General features: G+C 39.7%; 1 protein-coding gene across 1 annotated transcript; it reads left to right on the top strand.

Moving 5' to 3' along the window:
• LOC109233393 (transmembrane protein adipocyte-associated 1 homolog) lies at positions 33-5,159 on the top strand. Its single transcript, XM_019399249.1, has 6 exons — positions 33-554; positions 2,608-2,799; positions 4,250-4,409; positions 4,502-4,604; positions 4,696-4,777; positions 4,866-5,159. The coding sequence occupies exons 1-6, from the start codon at positions 270-272 to the stop codon at positions 4,941-4,943; spliced, it is 900 nt and encodes a 299-aa protein (XP_019254794.1). The 5' UTR covers positions 33-269; the 3' UTR covers positions 4,944-5,159.

The raw sequence follows: 17,523 nt of genomic DNA, 5'->3' as shown, positions 1-17,523 counted from the left end.
ATTCTGCCAAGTGGCTGTATATATATCTGCACGGCATTCTTTTGTCTTTTCCTCACTCCACATTAATTTATTTCCCGTCCAAATAAGTACCAAACTTTCAATTTCCTAATTCTTCCTGCATCATCAACACAGCAACCCATCGATCTCTTCTACCGCGATTGGCGATTGCTTCCATTTCACGTCACCTCTAGGGTTTCGAATTTCGATTCAATCTCATCTTCAAGTTCTCAAAATGCCTTAAATTCTCTGCTTTTTCACTTCTTCGAAGAATGTCGAATCTTAGCGGAACACACTCCATCACTAAAGCCGGTCCGGTCCGAACCACCGGTCTAGATCACTTCATATTCCGGTTTCCCAGCTCCACAACTGCGTGCCATGGATTCTGGCACGATACGGCGCTGGTATTACCCTCGGCTTTGTTCATAGTGTACTTAGGGTTTCATGCTAGGAGCAACCTTAAGAAGCTCAATCACCGTCGATCATCTATTATGATCGGATACTATGGAATTCTGTGGTTTGCTGCTCTTTTAAATCTAGCTTGGTGCTTTCTTCAGGTACTTTTATCTTTTTCACTTCCTTTAGCTTGACGGTAAATATTTCCTTGTGATATTACTCTTCTTAATTTATTCAATTTCGAGATATTTTAATGACTTGTGGTCCTGTGGAGTTGTACTTTTATGTAGTTTACAGATACGTACATCTTATTTCCTGAAAAATGTTAACTCATTGTCTCATGTTGGAATTGAGACCTAAATTAGATACTTTAACCTTCTCTAAGGTGATAATGTAAAAGTTGGCATTGCTTGTCCAGCTCGAGCCATTAAGGATAGCTGAGGGAGAGGAGTGGCTCCTTAAGCTGGGATCCCTTGCTATTGCTATTGGTTGGCTGGCGGAGGGTGCTTGGGATGACTGAGTATTTGGAACCCTTTATTCTTTATGGAAAGGAGGGAGATTTTCCTTTTTGATAGGTTTCATGTTGATAAACATTATGTTTTCTTATCGCGATTGATCTTTTTTCTGGTTTGCCTTCAGTGGATTGTAGGTTTGAAGCAAATTGAGGAAGAGATTACCAGAATGCAGTCACTCCGTGATTATTATTAATTTTTTTTTTGGGGGGTTTTAGGGGGGGTTTTGGGGGGGGGGGGGTTTAGGGGTAAGTGAGCTGAACTGTGGTATATCCTGACACATTTATTCGACTTATCATCTTAAAATAATGAGAAGGAAGTATTACACATTCAAGGGCGGCCAGAGGGTAAAGCCACTAAAGTGGTGGTTTTAGGCCCCGAAATTTTGGGGGCCCCAATTTTTGTTTCCCAATTCTTATTTGATGTCCGATATTTAATTTGTGACATTGATTAATTCAAATTCGTACCGTGTAAAATTTATTAAAGTGGGAACTGTTCCTTATAAGGGATTTTTTTCGTTCCAAATACTGAAACCGAATACTTCTGATTAAAGAAGGAGATATGCTATCCATCCCATCACAACTCTTCTCGTGAGGCCCCAAATCTTTTGAAGAAAATATTAAGTATTTCGAAGTATAAAAGTAAAATATTTTATGTAAAAAAAGGATTACATTAATCATTAGAAAATATGTACAATACACTTTTAAACTCTATTTTTTTCCTCGGGTTTTCATCATTGCAACAAGTATATTGAAACATCAAAAAATTCTTTTAATACAAAGTTATCAACTTCTTGAATAATGTTCTATTATTTAAGATCATACTGCACATGAGAGATTAAATGGTTTATGCGAAAAATTTGAAGTAATTTTATTCTCAAAAAGCTAGAAAAATCTACTTCAACTAAAAATATATATGATTTTTTAAAAGGGCCTCACATTAAAGTTTGGCTTTAGGCCACCAAACTTATTGAGCCGCCCATGTACACATTTGACTCTAGATTTTTGACTCATCAATTCTTATGATGCTACCGATTTTCACCTCAATGGTGTAGCATATCAGTAGTTGGAATGAAGACCATGGAAGGTCAGAGTTCCAATCCCAGTCGAGGCAAAAATGTTTCCTTGGTGGGAAGATTTGCCTGGTAACTGCATTGGCGGAAGGTTACTAGTACATGGTGAATAGTCAAGGTGTGCACAAGTTGGATGGACACCACCGTTATAAAAGAAAATGATGCTCTTGGCTTGCAAATAGAGTATTATTACCATTGTGGTTGCTGAAGATAGAGTAGAAACGTAAATTAAGAGGGAATATGGACATCTAGATAAACAGGGTGATCAAAGCATGACTTAATCTGACCTTTGCGCTATTTTTGTAGTAAAAGACTAGAAAATAGTATAAAATGAACTTTGATTAGCATCATATGCTTAAAAGAATTGTGCTTGATTATTGTGGTCAATCTTTTCTTGAGTTTGTTATGGAATGTGATTGAAAGTTTGTCGTTTCTTGAGTGGTTATGTGGGCTTGTTGTTTGCTGTAAAAATTGCTTGAAGGAAAGGGGTCTGTGTCCTGGAACCTATCTTACCTTCCGTGTTAGTGCTGTTATGGTCTATGTATATTATTGTGGTCTTAAACAATAATCTTTATACACACTGCTGTCCTTAAGTGTTATTGCTTCGCCATCCAAATTCTGCCAAAGCAGGTGTGGCAGTGCACTCCAGGAAAGCAGGTGGCTTGGAATCTTCTGTCATTGTTTGCGACGTCAGCAATGCTATTTCTGGAGATTAGCATAGTGGCATTCTTACTTCAGGACAATTACGCGAGCTGTTTGGAAACTTTAGCACGTACGTTCATGGTTTCAGGCCTTTTTGTCGGGGCAGATTTATTGTTAAAGGTAAAGATTTCTTCATTTTGTTTCTCTGTCTTTTGACTAACAAAGACAGTTTACTTGGTGAATGCACCGATGATTGCAACCCAGTGACAGAAAACCTGTTTTCCAGCCTGAGCATAAACTTTATCACAAATTGGCCCCTATCCAACGAATTAAAGGAACCCATTAAACTAAGTTTGCCGATAAGTGGTATCTACACAGAAGAAAGACCCAGTATTCAGCACCGGCTATGTGGTTAGATTTTATTGAAGTGTAATTTGGTGAAACTTTGGCGCATAGGTCTATTTATTTCCATTCAAATATTCACTTTCTTGCTATAATGTTTCTCCTTCTTGACTGAATTTCCATGAATTTTCCTTTTGTACGGGAGCATAGATGAAGCAAATGATAGTGTTGCAGAAATCGCGTAGTTTCCCATCAGTTGCTGTCCTTGTTTTCATCTTAAGCTTAATTGAAAAGAATGTGGACAAACCCTCACAATGTTGGGCGCTATAGTACCGATTCAAAAAGAAAATATTGGGTGCTATAGTGTCCCGTTTTAAATTCCAAATGGCCAATAGTGAGAACGCGAAGTAAATGGTGGTATAGTACATGGTAAAAGAATACTGAGGGAGAATGCTCTTATATTGTAGTGAGAAGATGGCTGAGTCTGTTGCCTTGTATATCTTGTAGAGCTTGATTGGTTGGTTTGAGTTTCTTACACTTGCAAGCAGGACAGGATCAAGATCTTGTGCTTTAACAAGCCATGCTAAACGTGTAATTGCATTTCATTGGAAGCCTTTGGTGCTCCAACGACACACTAAAATGATTTATCTCAATGTGATGTGTTCCGCTCTTTGTTTGATTCCCTGAATTTAAGGGATGCCTCATTTTGTCTGTTGCTGCAAAGCTTCTCTTGAAACAAGAGAAATCAGTCTTCAAAAGGTAAGTGTATATGAACAGCGACATCCATCCAGGAACACAGAATTTTTAGCCCATCATGATTGTTAAAGGTAGGATACACATATTTCCAGAAAATGGTGAGTTTAATGTTGTTGTGCTTTTCGGACATGGGACATGGTAGCGAAACTTACCCCACTAAATAATGCAGCTGGGAGAGAAGGGGTGGGACCAGTAATTAATGCGTGCCCAACTTGGATATTTGTCGAGATTACTGAGTATATTTTTTGCTAATAAGCACTGGGGTATGTTCCCTAACACACAAGTCCAAGGTGGAATACTAGCAAGTACTATGCAAAAGATGTTGGAGATAGTACTTAAATTTTACTTAGTTACTGTTTACCCATAAAAAACCTGGTTCTGTTTAATAGGAAGCAAGAAGTGAAAAACGTTCGTGACCCAGAGTTGTTGCTACTTTTTCAGAACCACATTCGTTGTTTTTTTAAGATGCGACAGAACCACGTTCATTAATATATGTGGCAGCTCTTATATGTCTTTCTTTTCATTTCGTCAGGTAATTTTTATGTTTGGATTTGGAGTTCCACTTTTCCTTGACGTGGAAATAGCTCATAGGGGGAAGTGGGGTGTCTGGTTCACCCACAAACTTCTTCTTACTGCAGCGTATGGCTACATATTATTTGTGCATTTCTCAAAGTGGAGAGATAAGCTGCCTCGTAAGTCAGATGTTTTATTCCTCTTCTTCTCCTATTCCATTTTCCCTGTCCAACACCTCGTATTAACATACAGTGTTTTCCATTATATGCAGCACGACCAGCCTTCTACAATTATGTCATTGTCATGTTTGCAACAACTGCTGTAGTGTCATTTGCCTGTGGGCTTGCAGGCATTAAGGCTGACTTTGGACTTTGGTAGAGACAAATTTGTTTCCAACACCTATCCTCTTCCAAATTAATAGTCCTTTCAACTCAATTGACATTTGCAAATCGTTTGACTTTGCAGGTTGTATAATTTGGCAGTAGTTTGCTATCACTCCCTTTATCTTCCTTTTCTTTATGTAACATTCCTAGCTGATTTTTTCAAGGTAATTTCCCAAGTTAGGTCTTTGACTAATTAATTATTTGTTGGGCGCAATTGCAAGCGTTCTCTCATTTCTGTCGTCACAATTGCAGGAGGAAGATTGGCTTCTGGACAGCGCTTACTACTCAGAGATGAAAGATGCAGGATTTTTTGATGCTGACTGGGAGTAAGCTTGTAAAACTGGTAGACAAATAAGTTATTCCACTGTGTAACTGTAAATATTAACTGGAAGGTATTGTAACAAACAAAACCAATGTTTAATTAAGTCACTAGTGAATAATCTGCTCTTTGCAAAGACATGAACATTTGTGAATACACGAAATTAATTGTTTTGTAATTTAGTCAGTCCCTCTAACTCTTTGATAGACATCTTTCGGTTCTGGATCTCATCCGATGAAAAAGTTCCAATCCTTGCAGATTTTCATATAATTTTCATGTGGCACCTAATTTTGTGCTACTCATTGAATTTGTATCCACTTTTTTTTTTTTTTTTTTAAAAGTGTAACTGATACTCAATTTTTGGATAACTTCAAGTACATACATTTTTCTCTTCTTTTTTAATGTTGTTTTCTTCTTCTTTGTGCTTAAAGTTTCTTCTTCTTCTTAGTTGAAAATGAGTTTGTTAAATTTGTTGTTGTTTTGACAATTTGATGATTGAAATTTGTTCTTTATGATATTTGAAAGTTATGTTTCAAATTTGAGGTTATTTGGAGTATATTTGAGCATTGAATCGTGTATTGAATTGTTTGAAATTCGCTGAAAAAGTTTATGTTTCTGAACTTAAGATTTGAAAAAGTTATGTTTCAAATTTGAGGTTATTTGGAGTATATTTGAAGTTGCATTCAATAGATTGAACTACTTAAGATTCGAATGTCTGAAGTTGCATTTGAAAGATAGAAGAACTTTAGATTTGACGTCTGAAGTTGCATTGAAGAGATTGAACTACTTCAAAATCGAATTTCTGAAGTTGCATTGAATATATTGAACTACTTCAGATTTGATTTCTAAAGTTGTATTGAAAATATTGAACTACTTTAGATCTGAGTGCTACACTTTGTAAAATTTTATTTCTTTATCTCACCATGAATCGTATGTTTGTAACAATAGGAACAGAATTTTCCTTCTATGAAGTCGGATGTGAGCTTATCGCCTATCGATCTTACTCAAAAAGAGTCGATGGGAGTATACGAGCTTGATGAATGCAGAGCGCATCCTGAAGAAGAATAGAATCAACCTCTTTTTACTTTCTGAATAATAAAGCCTTTGACCTTTGTATGTTCGCCAAATCTTGTTCAATTCCATCCAAGCTCGGTTTTGTCTGTATCTTCGTGGAAGAAGAAGAAGCGGCTCACTAACCACTACATCTGTAGATCCCACAAGTCAGGTATACTACGAAGAATGGCATGGATCGGGATCATTCTGTAATCTTTCAGTGGTTGCCGCAAGGAATGACATCATAGCTCCTGTAAAAGTAATAACAATCAAAGCCGTAGGTGGGTATTCAAATAAAGGGGAGCACCTTGCTATCATGAAAACGCCAGCTGTTGCCATAGTAGCTGAATGAATCAAAACGGGTACTTGAGTGGGACCCTCCATAGCATCAGGTGACCAAGTATGCAATCCTATTTGTGCAGATCTCTAAAAGGATGAAAGCCAGACGAAGACCTATGCTACAACAAGAAAAAAGAGAAAAAAGTACGTTGAGTACAATTCATTCTCGGGCATAGCTGTTCATGAAAGGTGGCATGGGACATCTGTCAGCCGGAGGAGTCTTACATCCGAGCGAGAGGTCAGACCAATCACATTCATCATGGGTTACTAAACCGTTCGAGATGCAGAAAATGGATCCTCGCTCTCGACACCCGCCCTCTTGGGCATAAGAATAGGAATCGAAAATCCACAACTATTATATTGAATCCGCTATTCTCACCTTAAAAGCTGGGTAAGGAGTAGACACATCAATAGCAGCAGACGCAGAGGAAGAAATCCTTTCTCTTCTGGCTAAGATGAATGTAAGTATAATTTCAATGGTGACCCTATGAAAATGCCCCCAAATTTTCGATTTCTAAAGGAGTAGCAGGCACTGTAAAAAGAATCTATTTTTCCCTCCATTTCTCCTCGTGTAAATACATTGTTATCTATTTAAAACTAGTGAAAATGCTTGCGCTTCGCGTGGTCACGTAAAGGAAATATACGAAGTAAATATTTTCTTATATCATGAACAATAGTCATTCCTTCGCCGCTCATTTTTTGGCGTTTTAGGGCCGTAAAATAGGAATTCAGGATTATTCTTAGATTTTCGCATGCGATGGTCCACGCCATCTGCATAAATTCGGGTGAGTTACCCCGAATTTCCTAAAAGTTTGCGGACGCACAGAAAACGACCTAATGAACTCTAATTATCGCTTCGTGATAATCATTTCTCATTTTTTGGCGTTTTAGGTCCATAAAATAGGAATTCAAGACGATTTTCAGATTTTCGTGAACTATAGTCCATGCCATCTCCATGAACTCGGGCGATCGAAACTGAATTTTCTAAAATTTTGCAGGCCCATAAAAATTGACCTAATGAACAATACTCTTCGCTTCACCAAGAACGTTCCTCGTTTTTGGGCGTTTTAGCGCCATAAAAAAGAAATTAAAAACGATTCCTAGATTTTCCTGTGTTATAGTCCACGCCATTTGCATGAATTCGGACGACCGTTCCCAAATCTCCTAAAATTTTGTGGGCCTATCAAAAAAGACCTAATAAACAAGAGTCATCGCTTGGCCATGACAATTCCTCGTTTCTTAAAGTTTTAGGGTCATATAACAGGAATTTAGGTCGATTCCCAGATTTTAGTGTGCTATAGTCCACACCATCTGTATGAATTCAGACGACTGGCCCGAATCTCCTAAAATTTTACGGACCCATAAAAAACGACCTAATGAACAACAGTCATCGGTTCTCCATGACCTTTCCTTGTTTTTTGGCATTTTAGGGCCATAAAATAGGAATTTAGGACGATTCCTAAATTTTTGTGTGCTATAGTCCACACCATCTCCATGAATTCGGGCGACTGAACATGAATTTTCTAAAATTTTGGGGGCTTATAAAAAATGACCTAATGAACAATACTCAACGCTTATGTTACGACCCAAAATCCAACTAGTGGTGATGACACCTGACCAAATCCGCTAGGTAAGCCAATTTAACAACTAACCAATTTCAATAACAATTTAATAAAGAAATATCTGAATCTGATACATTCCCCAAGGACTGATAGCACAAATTAGGGGTGTTCGTCGGTACGGTACGGTACGGTATTTAGACATTTCGATTCGGTATTTTTGGTATTCGGTATCCTAAAATGCTATACCAATACCGTACCTAATTAAATTCGGTATGGTTCGATTGTTTGCCTTTCGGTTTCGGTTTATTCAGTATGGTAACTTCGGTTTATTCGGTTCTAAAGCAGCTTCGGAACGTTATATTTTGGGGAGAATAACACCTTAATTAGCCAAGAAAATTAAAATTATAACTAGCCAGCAAAATCAATCTTATGAATGCTACAGCACTGCACAACATATATGGGACTTCTATAAACAGGAGCATAAGATAAAATAATATTTACAAACTTCATCAACATATAAGTATGTCTGGTCTAAAGCTCTAACTTGCATTTCTGTAATATACCGGACACCAATAAGCTTCTTAAAACGTGACCAAAATAAGTCTTTCACAAGTGGTTGTTTACAAAAACTATTCGGGTAACATCCATTATCCACATAGACAAAAATAGGTGGCGCACATGCTTCAACAAAATAACATGGAACTAGAAACATTCTCCTGAAGCTCTCTGGTAACTGAGGGTTGCAAGGATGACACGATATTTAAAATTAATCCAATATATATTTCGGTACGGTATCGGTACTTCGGTATTTAAAAAAAAATACCAAATACCATACATAATACCAAAATTTTTTAAAATGTAAACCAAATACCATACCAAATACCAAAATATCAAATACCAAATACAAAATACCAAAAATTTCGGTTTCGGTAGGGTAATTTGGTATTTACCAAATTATGCACAACCCTAGCACAAATCATGAACTTCTAAGAATAGAGTTTACAAAGCTGATATGAAGTAAATACGTCATTTGTTTGAAAAGTACATAAACAGAGTTGTATGAATCTAAGGCCACCATGAATAAGAGGCAGCTACAACCGGAACGCAGGTATATCTTCAAATCCAGCTCCCGTCGAACACAGCAACATCAGCAGTCAACATCTGCATGCAAGGTGCAGAAGTGTAGTATGAGTACAACTGACGCCATGTACTAAATAAGTAACGAACCTAACCTTAGGTTGAAAGTAGTGACAAGCTGGAACAAGCTTGGGTCCAACCCAAAAGCCAACGACAGTTCATAAGAACGTAAAGCAAGTAATTAAAGAAGTAACTCGGAATTTAAAATGCTCAGCTTATTCATAATTTTCAAAAATAGTTCCGCCTTTCAAGTGTATCAGTGAAAACCCAAATCCTTTACCGAAATCGTCAAAAATATGAGTAAGTTTGAAAATTGAAATTTTTCCCAAAAATCTTTCAACAGGTAAATGTTTCATTTTCAAATAGCATGAGGAAAATACATTTCTATGCCTACATATCAAGATACAGGTAAAATCATGAATGTCATCAAAACCGGGCAGCAGAAGGAAATGCATCTCTATGCATGAATCTCAAGTACGCATGTCAAATGCAATGTCTCTCAGTGATGAACTCATGTACTCACACTCTCAGAGTACCCAATCTCACTATCTCGCATTTCTCTCTTACCGTGCTCAATACTCAGCACACTCAATCACTCATCATTGTACAATACTCGTTGCGGCGTGCAATTCGATCCACATATGTATAGCCATAAGGCTCGTCGCGGCGTGCAACCCGATCCATATACATATAGCCATAAGGCTCGTTGCGGCGCGCAATATATATATATATATATATATATATATATATATATATATATATATATAAAAAAAATCAACTGCGCTCACTGGGGGTGTGTGCAGACTCCGGAGGGGCTGCTTCAGCCCAAACGCTATATCGCTGCGGCGTGCAGCCCGATCCCATAATATGTAATCAATATAACATGCTGTGGCGTGCAGCCCGATCCCATAATATCACTCTCACTCAGGCCCTCGGCCTCACTTAGTCATCAAACTCTCCAGTTTCTCGGGCTCACAATGCCATGAGACTAGCCCAAAATGCTGATATGATGTATCAATAAATGATAACAGACACTGAGATATGATATGTGTTAGTTTCATTGTGTAAATAGTAGTAGATAACCCTAATCCCATATGTATTAGGAGTAGGACATGTATTGTGTATATATAGGGCTCAGTGTATCATTGTCTTAATTAATCAATAATATTTTCTCCCGTGCTTTCTCACATGGTATCAGAGCATCAGTGAGAAATTGTCGCTGTGCATCATTCCAGCGGCCTCCGGGAAGAAAGACCTCGTTACCGTGCAATTTTCCGGCGACTAAAGAGGCTGTCCGTAACAAACATCACTTTTCGTCAGTGTTGTGCAAAAACCAACACCACCACGAAGTAGATCGGCCTCCGGCGACCAATCCATTAAAATATCTCCGTCAGAAGACCCCCCACGCGCCGCCGGAAGAAATTTTCCGGCGAAGCTCCGATCCCACGCGCCGACGCGTGGCCCCTTTTCCGGCCACTTTTTCGCGAAACTTCTTCAGGACAGATTTCTCTACTCACAATTCCGAGCCTACCCATCTAGTTCAAATCAAATTCCGACCACTTTGAGTTTTTTCCGGCGAGCTACAGTGATTTTTCCGGCGTGAACAGTGATCCCAGTAATTTTCTGCTTTTTTCGGCACGATATTATAATGGAATTCGTACCTGAAGCCTTTAACGCACAATCGGTTGGATTAAATGCAATGAATCCAACTCAGATGGTTTCTTTACCGGATTATATTGAGTTCCTTCAGTACAAAGCACGTAAACACACATCTTCAGGACTAACCTCCGTTGTTCCAACAAATAGTAGCATGACCGGTGTCTCCCAATCTTCACCTTCTGAGTCTTGGGTCATTGATTCAGGTGCATCTGATCATATTTCTGGTAACAAATCTCTTTTCACTAGTATCTCATATTCTGAATCTCTTCCAACAGTCACAATGGCCAATGGGTCTCAAGCCATGGCAACTGCAATAGGTCAAGCAAGTCCACTTCCTTCCTTACCTTTAGACTCAGTTCTTTATGTTCCTGGTAGTCCTTTTAATCTCATAGTCGTTAGTCGCTTAGCCAAATCACTTAAATCTGTTGTTCTATTTCTTGATGACCTTGTTTTTATACAGGAACGCAGTACAGGGCGGATCATTGGTACCGGACGTGAATCAGATGGACTTTATTACCTTATCCTTGCAAAATCACATGGACTCGCATCTTGTCTTCCTCCAGTAACTTCTTCCGTTACTGATTCACCAGATTTATTACATAAACGGTTAGGACATCCCAGTTTGTCAAAACTTCAGAAAATGGTACCTGGCTTATCTCACTTGTCCACTCTAGAGTGTGAGTCGTGTCAGCTCGGTAAGCATACCCGCTCCCATTTCCCGCGGCGTCTTGACAATTGAGCGGAGTTACCTTTTACTTTAGTCCATTCAGATGTTTGGGGTCCTAGTCGGGTTAGTTCTACCTTAGGATTCCGCTACTTTGTCAGTTTCATTGATGATTATTCCAGGTGCACTTGGATATTTTTGATGAAAAATCGATCTGAGTTGTTTTCTATTTTCCAGACCTTCCATGCTGAAATTCAAAATCAATTTGGGGTTTCTATCCTCACATTTTGTAGTGATAATGCCCTAGAGTATTTGTCTTCCCCATTTCAGCAGTTTATGAACTCCCATGGGATTATTCATCAAACATCTTGTCCGTACACATCCCAACAAAATGGGATAGCTGAAAGAAAGAATAGACATCTTATTGAAACTACTCGTACCCTACTCATACAATCTCATGTTCCGCTGCGCTTTTGGGGGGATGCAGTTCTTACATCTTGTTATCTTATTAATCGTATGCCATCTTCAGCTATCCAAAATCAAGTTCCATTCTCTGTCCTGTTTCCCCACTTACCTTTGTTCTCTCTTCCACCCCGTGTCTTTGGGAGTACGTGCTTTGTTCATGACCTTACTCCAGGAAAAGATAAGTTAGCTCCTCGTGCTCTTAAGTGCATATTTCTGGGTTACTCGAGAACGCAAAAGGGATATCGATGTTATTCTCCTGACCTTCAGCGATTTCATATGTCTGCTGATGTCACCTTCTTTGAAACTCAATCATACTTCACAGGTGCAGTTAATCACTTAGATATTTCTGCGGTGCTACCTGTTCCTTCTTTTGGAGATTCAGTCCCTATCACCCATTTATCTTCCTCCATAGCTCCAGTGTCACCACCGAGTCCAGTGCCACCACCTACTCCAGTGCCACCGCCTAGTCCAGTTCCACCGACTATAGCTCAAGTGCCACCACCTAGTCCAGTTCAACCTTTTACAGCTCCACCACTCCTGACTTACCATCGTCATCCGCCCCCAGCATCAGGCCCAGCTGATTCACGTCCTGCACCTGACCTTGCTAATACTGCGGACTTGTCTCCTCTTAATCAACCGATTGCACTACGAAAAGGTATACGGTCCACACTTAATCCTAATCCTCATTATATCGGTTTAAGTTACCATCGTCTCTCATCATCCCATTGTGCATTTGTGTCATCTTTGTCCTCTGTTTCCATCCCTCAGTCTACAGGTGAAGCACTGTCTCATCCCGGATGGCAATAGGCTATGATTGACGAGATGTCTGCTTTACATACGAGTGGTACTTGGGAGCTTGTTCCTCTTCCTTCAGGTAAATCGACTGTTGGTTGTCATTGGGTGTATGCAGTCAAAGTTGGTCCAGATGGCCAGGTTGATCGATTACAGCGATACTTTCTCTCCCGTGGCTAAAATTGCATCAGCCCGCCTTTTTCTATCCATGGCTGTTGTTCGCCACTGGCCTCTCTATCAGTTGGACATTAAGAATGTTTTTCTTCACGGTGACCTTGAGGATGAGGTTTATATGGAGCAACCACCTGGTTTTGTTGCTCAGGGGGAGTCTAGTGGCCTTGTATGTCGGTTGCGCCGGTCCCTCTATGGTCTAAAGCAGTCTCCTCGAGCCTGGTTTGGTAAGTTCAGCACAGTTATTCAGGAGTTTGGTATGACTCGTAGTGAAGCTGATCACTCTGTATTTTATCGACATTCTGCTTCAAATCTCTGTATTTATCTGGTCGTTTATGTTGACGATATTGTTATTACCGGCAATGATCATGATGGTATTAGTAAGTTGAAGCAACATCTCTTTCAGCACTTTCAGACTAAGGATCTGGGCAGATTAAGTATTTTCTGGATATTGAGGTCGCTTAGTCTAGCTCAGGTATTGTGATCTCACAACGGAAGTATGCCTTAGATATTCTTGAGGAGACAGGAATGATAGGTTGTAGACCTGTTGACACTCCGATGGATCCGAATTCTAAACTTCTGCCAGGACAGGGGGAGCCTCTTAGCGATCCTGCAAGATATAGGCGGTTGGTTGGTAAATTAAATTACCTCACAGTGACTAGACCTGACATTTCCTTTCCTGTAAGTGTTGTGAGTCAGTTTATGGATTCTCCCTGTGATAGTCATTGGGATGCAGTTGTCCGCATTCTTCGGTATATAAAATCAGCTCCAGGCAAAGGCTTATTGTTTGAAGATCGAGCCCATGAGCAGATCGTTCGATACTCAGATGCTGATTGGGCAGGATCACCTTCTGATAGACGTTCTACGTCTGGATATTGTGTCTTAGTAGGAGGAAATTTGGTGTCTTGGAAGAGCAAGAAACAGAATGTGGTTGCTCGGTCTAGTGCAGAAGCAGAATATCGAGCAATGGCTATGGCCACGTGTGAGCCAATTTGGATCAAACAGTTGCTCAAGGAGCTAAAATTTGGTGAGATTAGTCAGATGGGACTTGTGTGTGATAATCAAGCTGCTCTTCATATTGCGTCAAATCCAGTGTTCCATGAGAGAACAAAACACATCGAGATTGACTGTCACTTTGTTAGAGAAAAGATACTCTCAGGAGATATTGCTACAAAATTTGTAAAGTCAAATGATAGCTTGCTGATATTTTCACCAAGTCCCTCACTGGTCCTCGTATTAGTTATATATGTAACAAGCTCGGTACATATGATTTATATGCACCAGCTTGAGGGGGAGTGTTAGTTTCATTGTGTAAATAGTAGTAGATAACCCTAATCCATATGTATTAGGAGTAGGACATGTATTGTGTATATATAGGGCTCAGTGTATCATTGTCTTAATTAATCAATAATATTTTCTCCCGTGCTTTCTCACAATATGCATATGAATGTGTATGACCGAGTATAAACCAATGAAAGCAGATAGCTCAACAACAAAAATGACCTCAGTGGGTCCCAACAGGATAAACATGTAGCCTACATGTATCACAGCTCAATAGCTCAAGTACGTAGGAATTTCATGGTTACAAGTAATATCAGGTAACTACACAGTACCACAGGAATAACGAAGTCACAACTTACACGGTGCACGCCCACATGCCCGTCACCTAGCATGTGCGTCACCTCAACACTAATCACATAACACGTAATTCGGGGTTTCGTACACTCAACACTAAGTTTAGAAATGTTACTTACCTCGAACAAGCAAATTCCATACCGAGCAAGCCAAGGGATGCTCCAAGAATGCCATTCCATGCGTACCGACCTTTGAACGGCTCGAAAGTAGCCAAAAGTAACTCAAATACATCAAATAAAGCCCAAGGAAACAATTCCAAATGATAAAAGATCGAATCCTTAATCAAAAATCAAAATCGGCCAAAAGTCACACCCGGTCCTGCACCTCGAAACCCGACAAAACTTACAAAAATAAGATAACTCATTCAATTACGAGTCCAACCATACTAGTTTCACTAAAATCCGACTCCGAATCGATGTTAAAAACTCAAAAATTCACATTATGAAACTTTAGGCTAAACCCCCCAATTTCCTCTTTAAAGTTTACCATGCAATTACCGAAAATGGAGATAGATTCACGAAATATAACCAAAACCGAGTAGAGAACACTTACCCCAGTTCATATGGTGAAAATTGCTTCCAGAATCGCCTCAATCCGAGCTCCAAAGCTCCAAAAATGTAAAAATGGCCGAAATCCTCGAAATAGAGTACTTTATAATCTGCCCAGGCATTCCTCTTACGCGAACATGGGAAATCCATCGCGTTCGTGATGAACAAAAATCACACTGCCAACAAAAGACTCTACGCGTTCGTGATACACCCTACGCGAACGCGATGACCACTGATGCCAAAGCTTCGCGAACGCGACTCATATTTTGCGATCGCGTTGAAGAATTCTCCAACTCCCAGCTGTCAAACCTCAACACCACGCGAACGCGAAGACAAAAATCTTCAACCCAGTGCGAACGCGACCTCAGAAGCACGAACACGAAGAACAAATAGCTCCACTGACCAAAACACCTTTCGCGATCGCGACTACACCTTCGCTATCGTGAAGAATGCCAGAAGCAACAGGTAACAGCAGAAAAACCAGCAAATGCAACGCTATTTGAAATAATTCGAACTATGTCCGAAATTCACCCGAGCCCCTCGGGACCCCGTCCATACATACCAACAAGTCCCATAATACAACACAGACCTACTCAAGGCATCAAATCACACATAACATCAAAACGATGGATTGCACCTCAAATCGAAATCTATGAATTTTGAACTTTCAATTTCCAAAAATCGCGTCGAAACCTAGTAAATCAACCCGGAATGAACCGAAATTTTGCACTCAAGTCCCGAATGACAAAACAAAGCTATTTCAATTCCCCGGAATCACAATCCGAATCCGATATCAAAAAGTTCACTCTCGGTCAAACTTTTCAAAAATCCAACTTTCGCCATTTCAAGCCAAATTCAACTGCAGACCTCCAAATCACAATCCGGACACGCTCTTAAGTCCAAAATCACCCAATGGAACTATCAAAATTCTAATCCGAGGTCAAATACCAAAATGTCAAACTTGGTCATCTCTTCAAATTTAAAGCTTCCTAGTTGAGAATCATTCTTCCACATCAATCTCGAATAACCTGAATACCAAAATCGACGATTCACACAAGTCATTATACATAAAACGATGCTACTCAAGACTTCAAATAGCTGAACGAGATAGAAATGCTCAAAACAATCGGTCGGGTCGTTAAAGCTTCGCTTGACCATTCCGCATTTTTGGGTGTTTTAGGGCCAGAAAAAGGAATTCAAGATGATTTCCAAATTTTCGTGTGCTATAAACCATTCCATCGGCTTGAATTCGGGCGACTGACCTCGAATCTCGTAAAATATTGCGGTCCCATAATAAATGACCTAATAAAAAATAGCCAGCGCTTCGCCATGACTGTTCCTCGTTTTTTGGCGTCTTAGCGCCATAAACCTGGAATTCAGGGTAATTCCAAGATTTTTGTGTGCTATATACAGTCCACGCCATCTGTCTGAATTCGGGGGACTGGCCTTAAATATCCTAAAATTTTGCAGGTCAATAAAAAATGACCTAATGAACAATAGTCATCGTTTTGCTATGTCCGTTCCTCATTTTTGGTGTTTTAGTGCCATATAACAGGAATTCGGGACGATTCCGAGATTTGTGTGTGCTATTGTCCACGCCATTTGCATGAATTCGGGGCGACCGGCTCTGAATCTCTTAAAATTTTACGATCCCATAAAAAATGACCTAATGAAAAACAGTCATCGCTTCGTCATGACCGTTCCTTATTTTTGGCGTTTTAGGGCCATAAAACAGGAATTCGAGACGATTCCTAGATTTTCGTGTGCTACAGTCCACGCCATCTGCTTGAATTCGGTTGGCCGGCCTCAAATCTCCTAAAATATTGTGGGCCCATCAAAAAATGACAACAGTCATTGCTTTGCCATGATCGTTCCACATTTTTGGGCGTTTTAGGGCCCTAAAACAGGAATTCAAGACGATTCACAGATTTTCATGTGCTATAGTCCACTACCTTTGCCTGATTCGGGGGACCGTCTAAGAACATCTCCTAAAATGTTGCGGTCTTATATAAAATGACCTGATGAAAAATAATCATCTCTTTGTCATGATCACTCCTTATTTTTTGGCGTTATAGGGCCACAAAACAGGAATTCAGGACGATATCTAGATTTTCGTGTGATCCACGCCATCTGCTTGAATTCAGGAGACTGGCCCCGAATCTCCTAAAATATTGCGATCCCATAAAAAACGACATAACGAATAATAGTCGTCGCTTCTCCATGACAGTTCCTCATTTTTTGGCGTTTTAGCGCCATAAAATACGGATTCGGGACGATTCCCATATTCTAGTGTGCAATAGACCACATCATTGGTATGAATTCTATCGAACAGCTCCGAATCTCCTAATATTTTGCAGGTCCTTAAAAGACGACCTAATGGCTAGTAGTTATCGCTTTGTCATGACAGTTCATCGGTTTTTTTGCATTTTAGGGCCATAAAATAGGAATTCAGGACGATTTCCAAATTTTCGTGTGCCATAGTCCACTATCGGCTTGAATTCGCGCGACGGTCCTTGAAACTCCTAAAATATTACTGTCCCATAAAAACGACCTAATGAATAATATT

This window comes from Nicotiana attenuata, chromosome 10, assembly GCF_001879085.1.
Source record: "Nicotiana attenuata strain UT chromosome 10, NIATTr2, whole genome shotgun sequence".
Classification (NCBI taxonomy): domain Eukaryota; kingdom Viridiplantae; phylum Streptophyta; class Magnoliopsida; order Solanales; family Solanaceae; genus Nicotiana; species Nicotiana attenuata.
Note: the sequence above shows the minus strand (reverse complement) of the source record. Positions and strands in the feature narration are given on the sequence as shown.

Coding starts and splice junctions, on each gene's coding strand:
- LOC109233393 (XM_019399249.1), top strand. CDS start 270: ATGTCGAATCTTAGCGGAACACACTCCATCACTAAAGCCGGTCCGGTC. Junction 4,410..4,501: donor GTGGAGAGATAAGCTGCCTC/GTAAGTCAGATG, acceptor CATTATATGCAG/CACGACCAGCCTTCTACAAT. Junction 4,778..4,865: donor TCCTAGCTGATTTTTTCAAG/GTAATTTCCCAA, acceptor TCACAATTGCAG/GAGGAAGATTGGCTTCTGGA.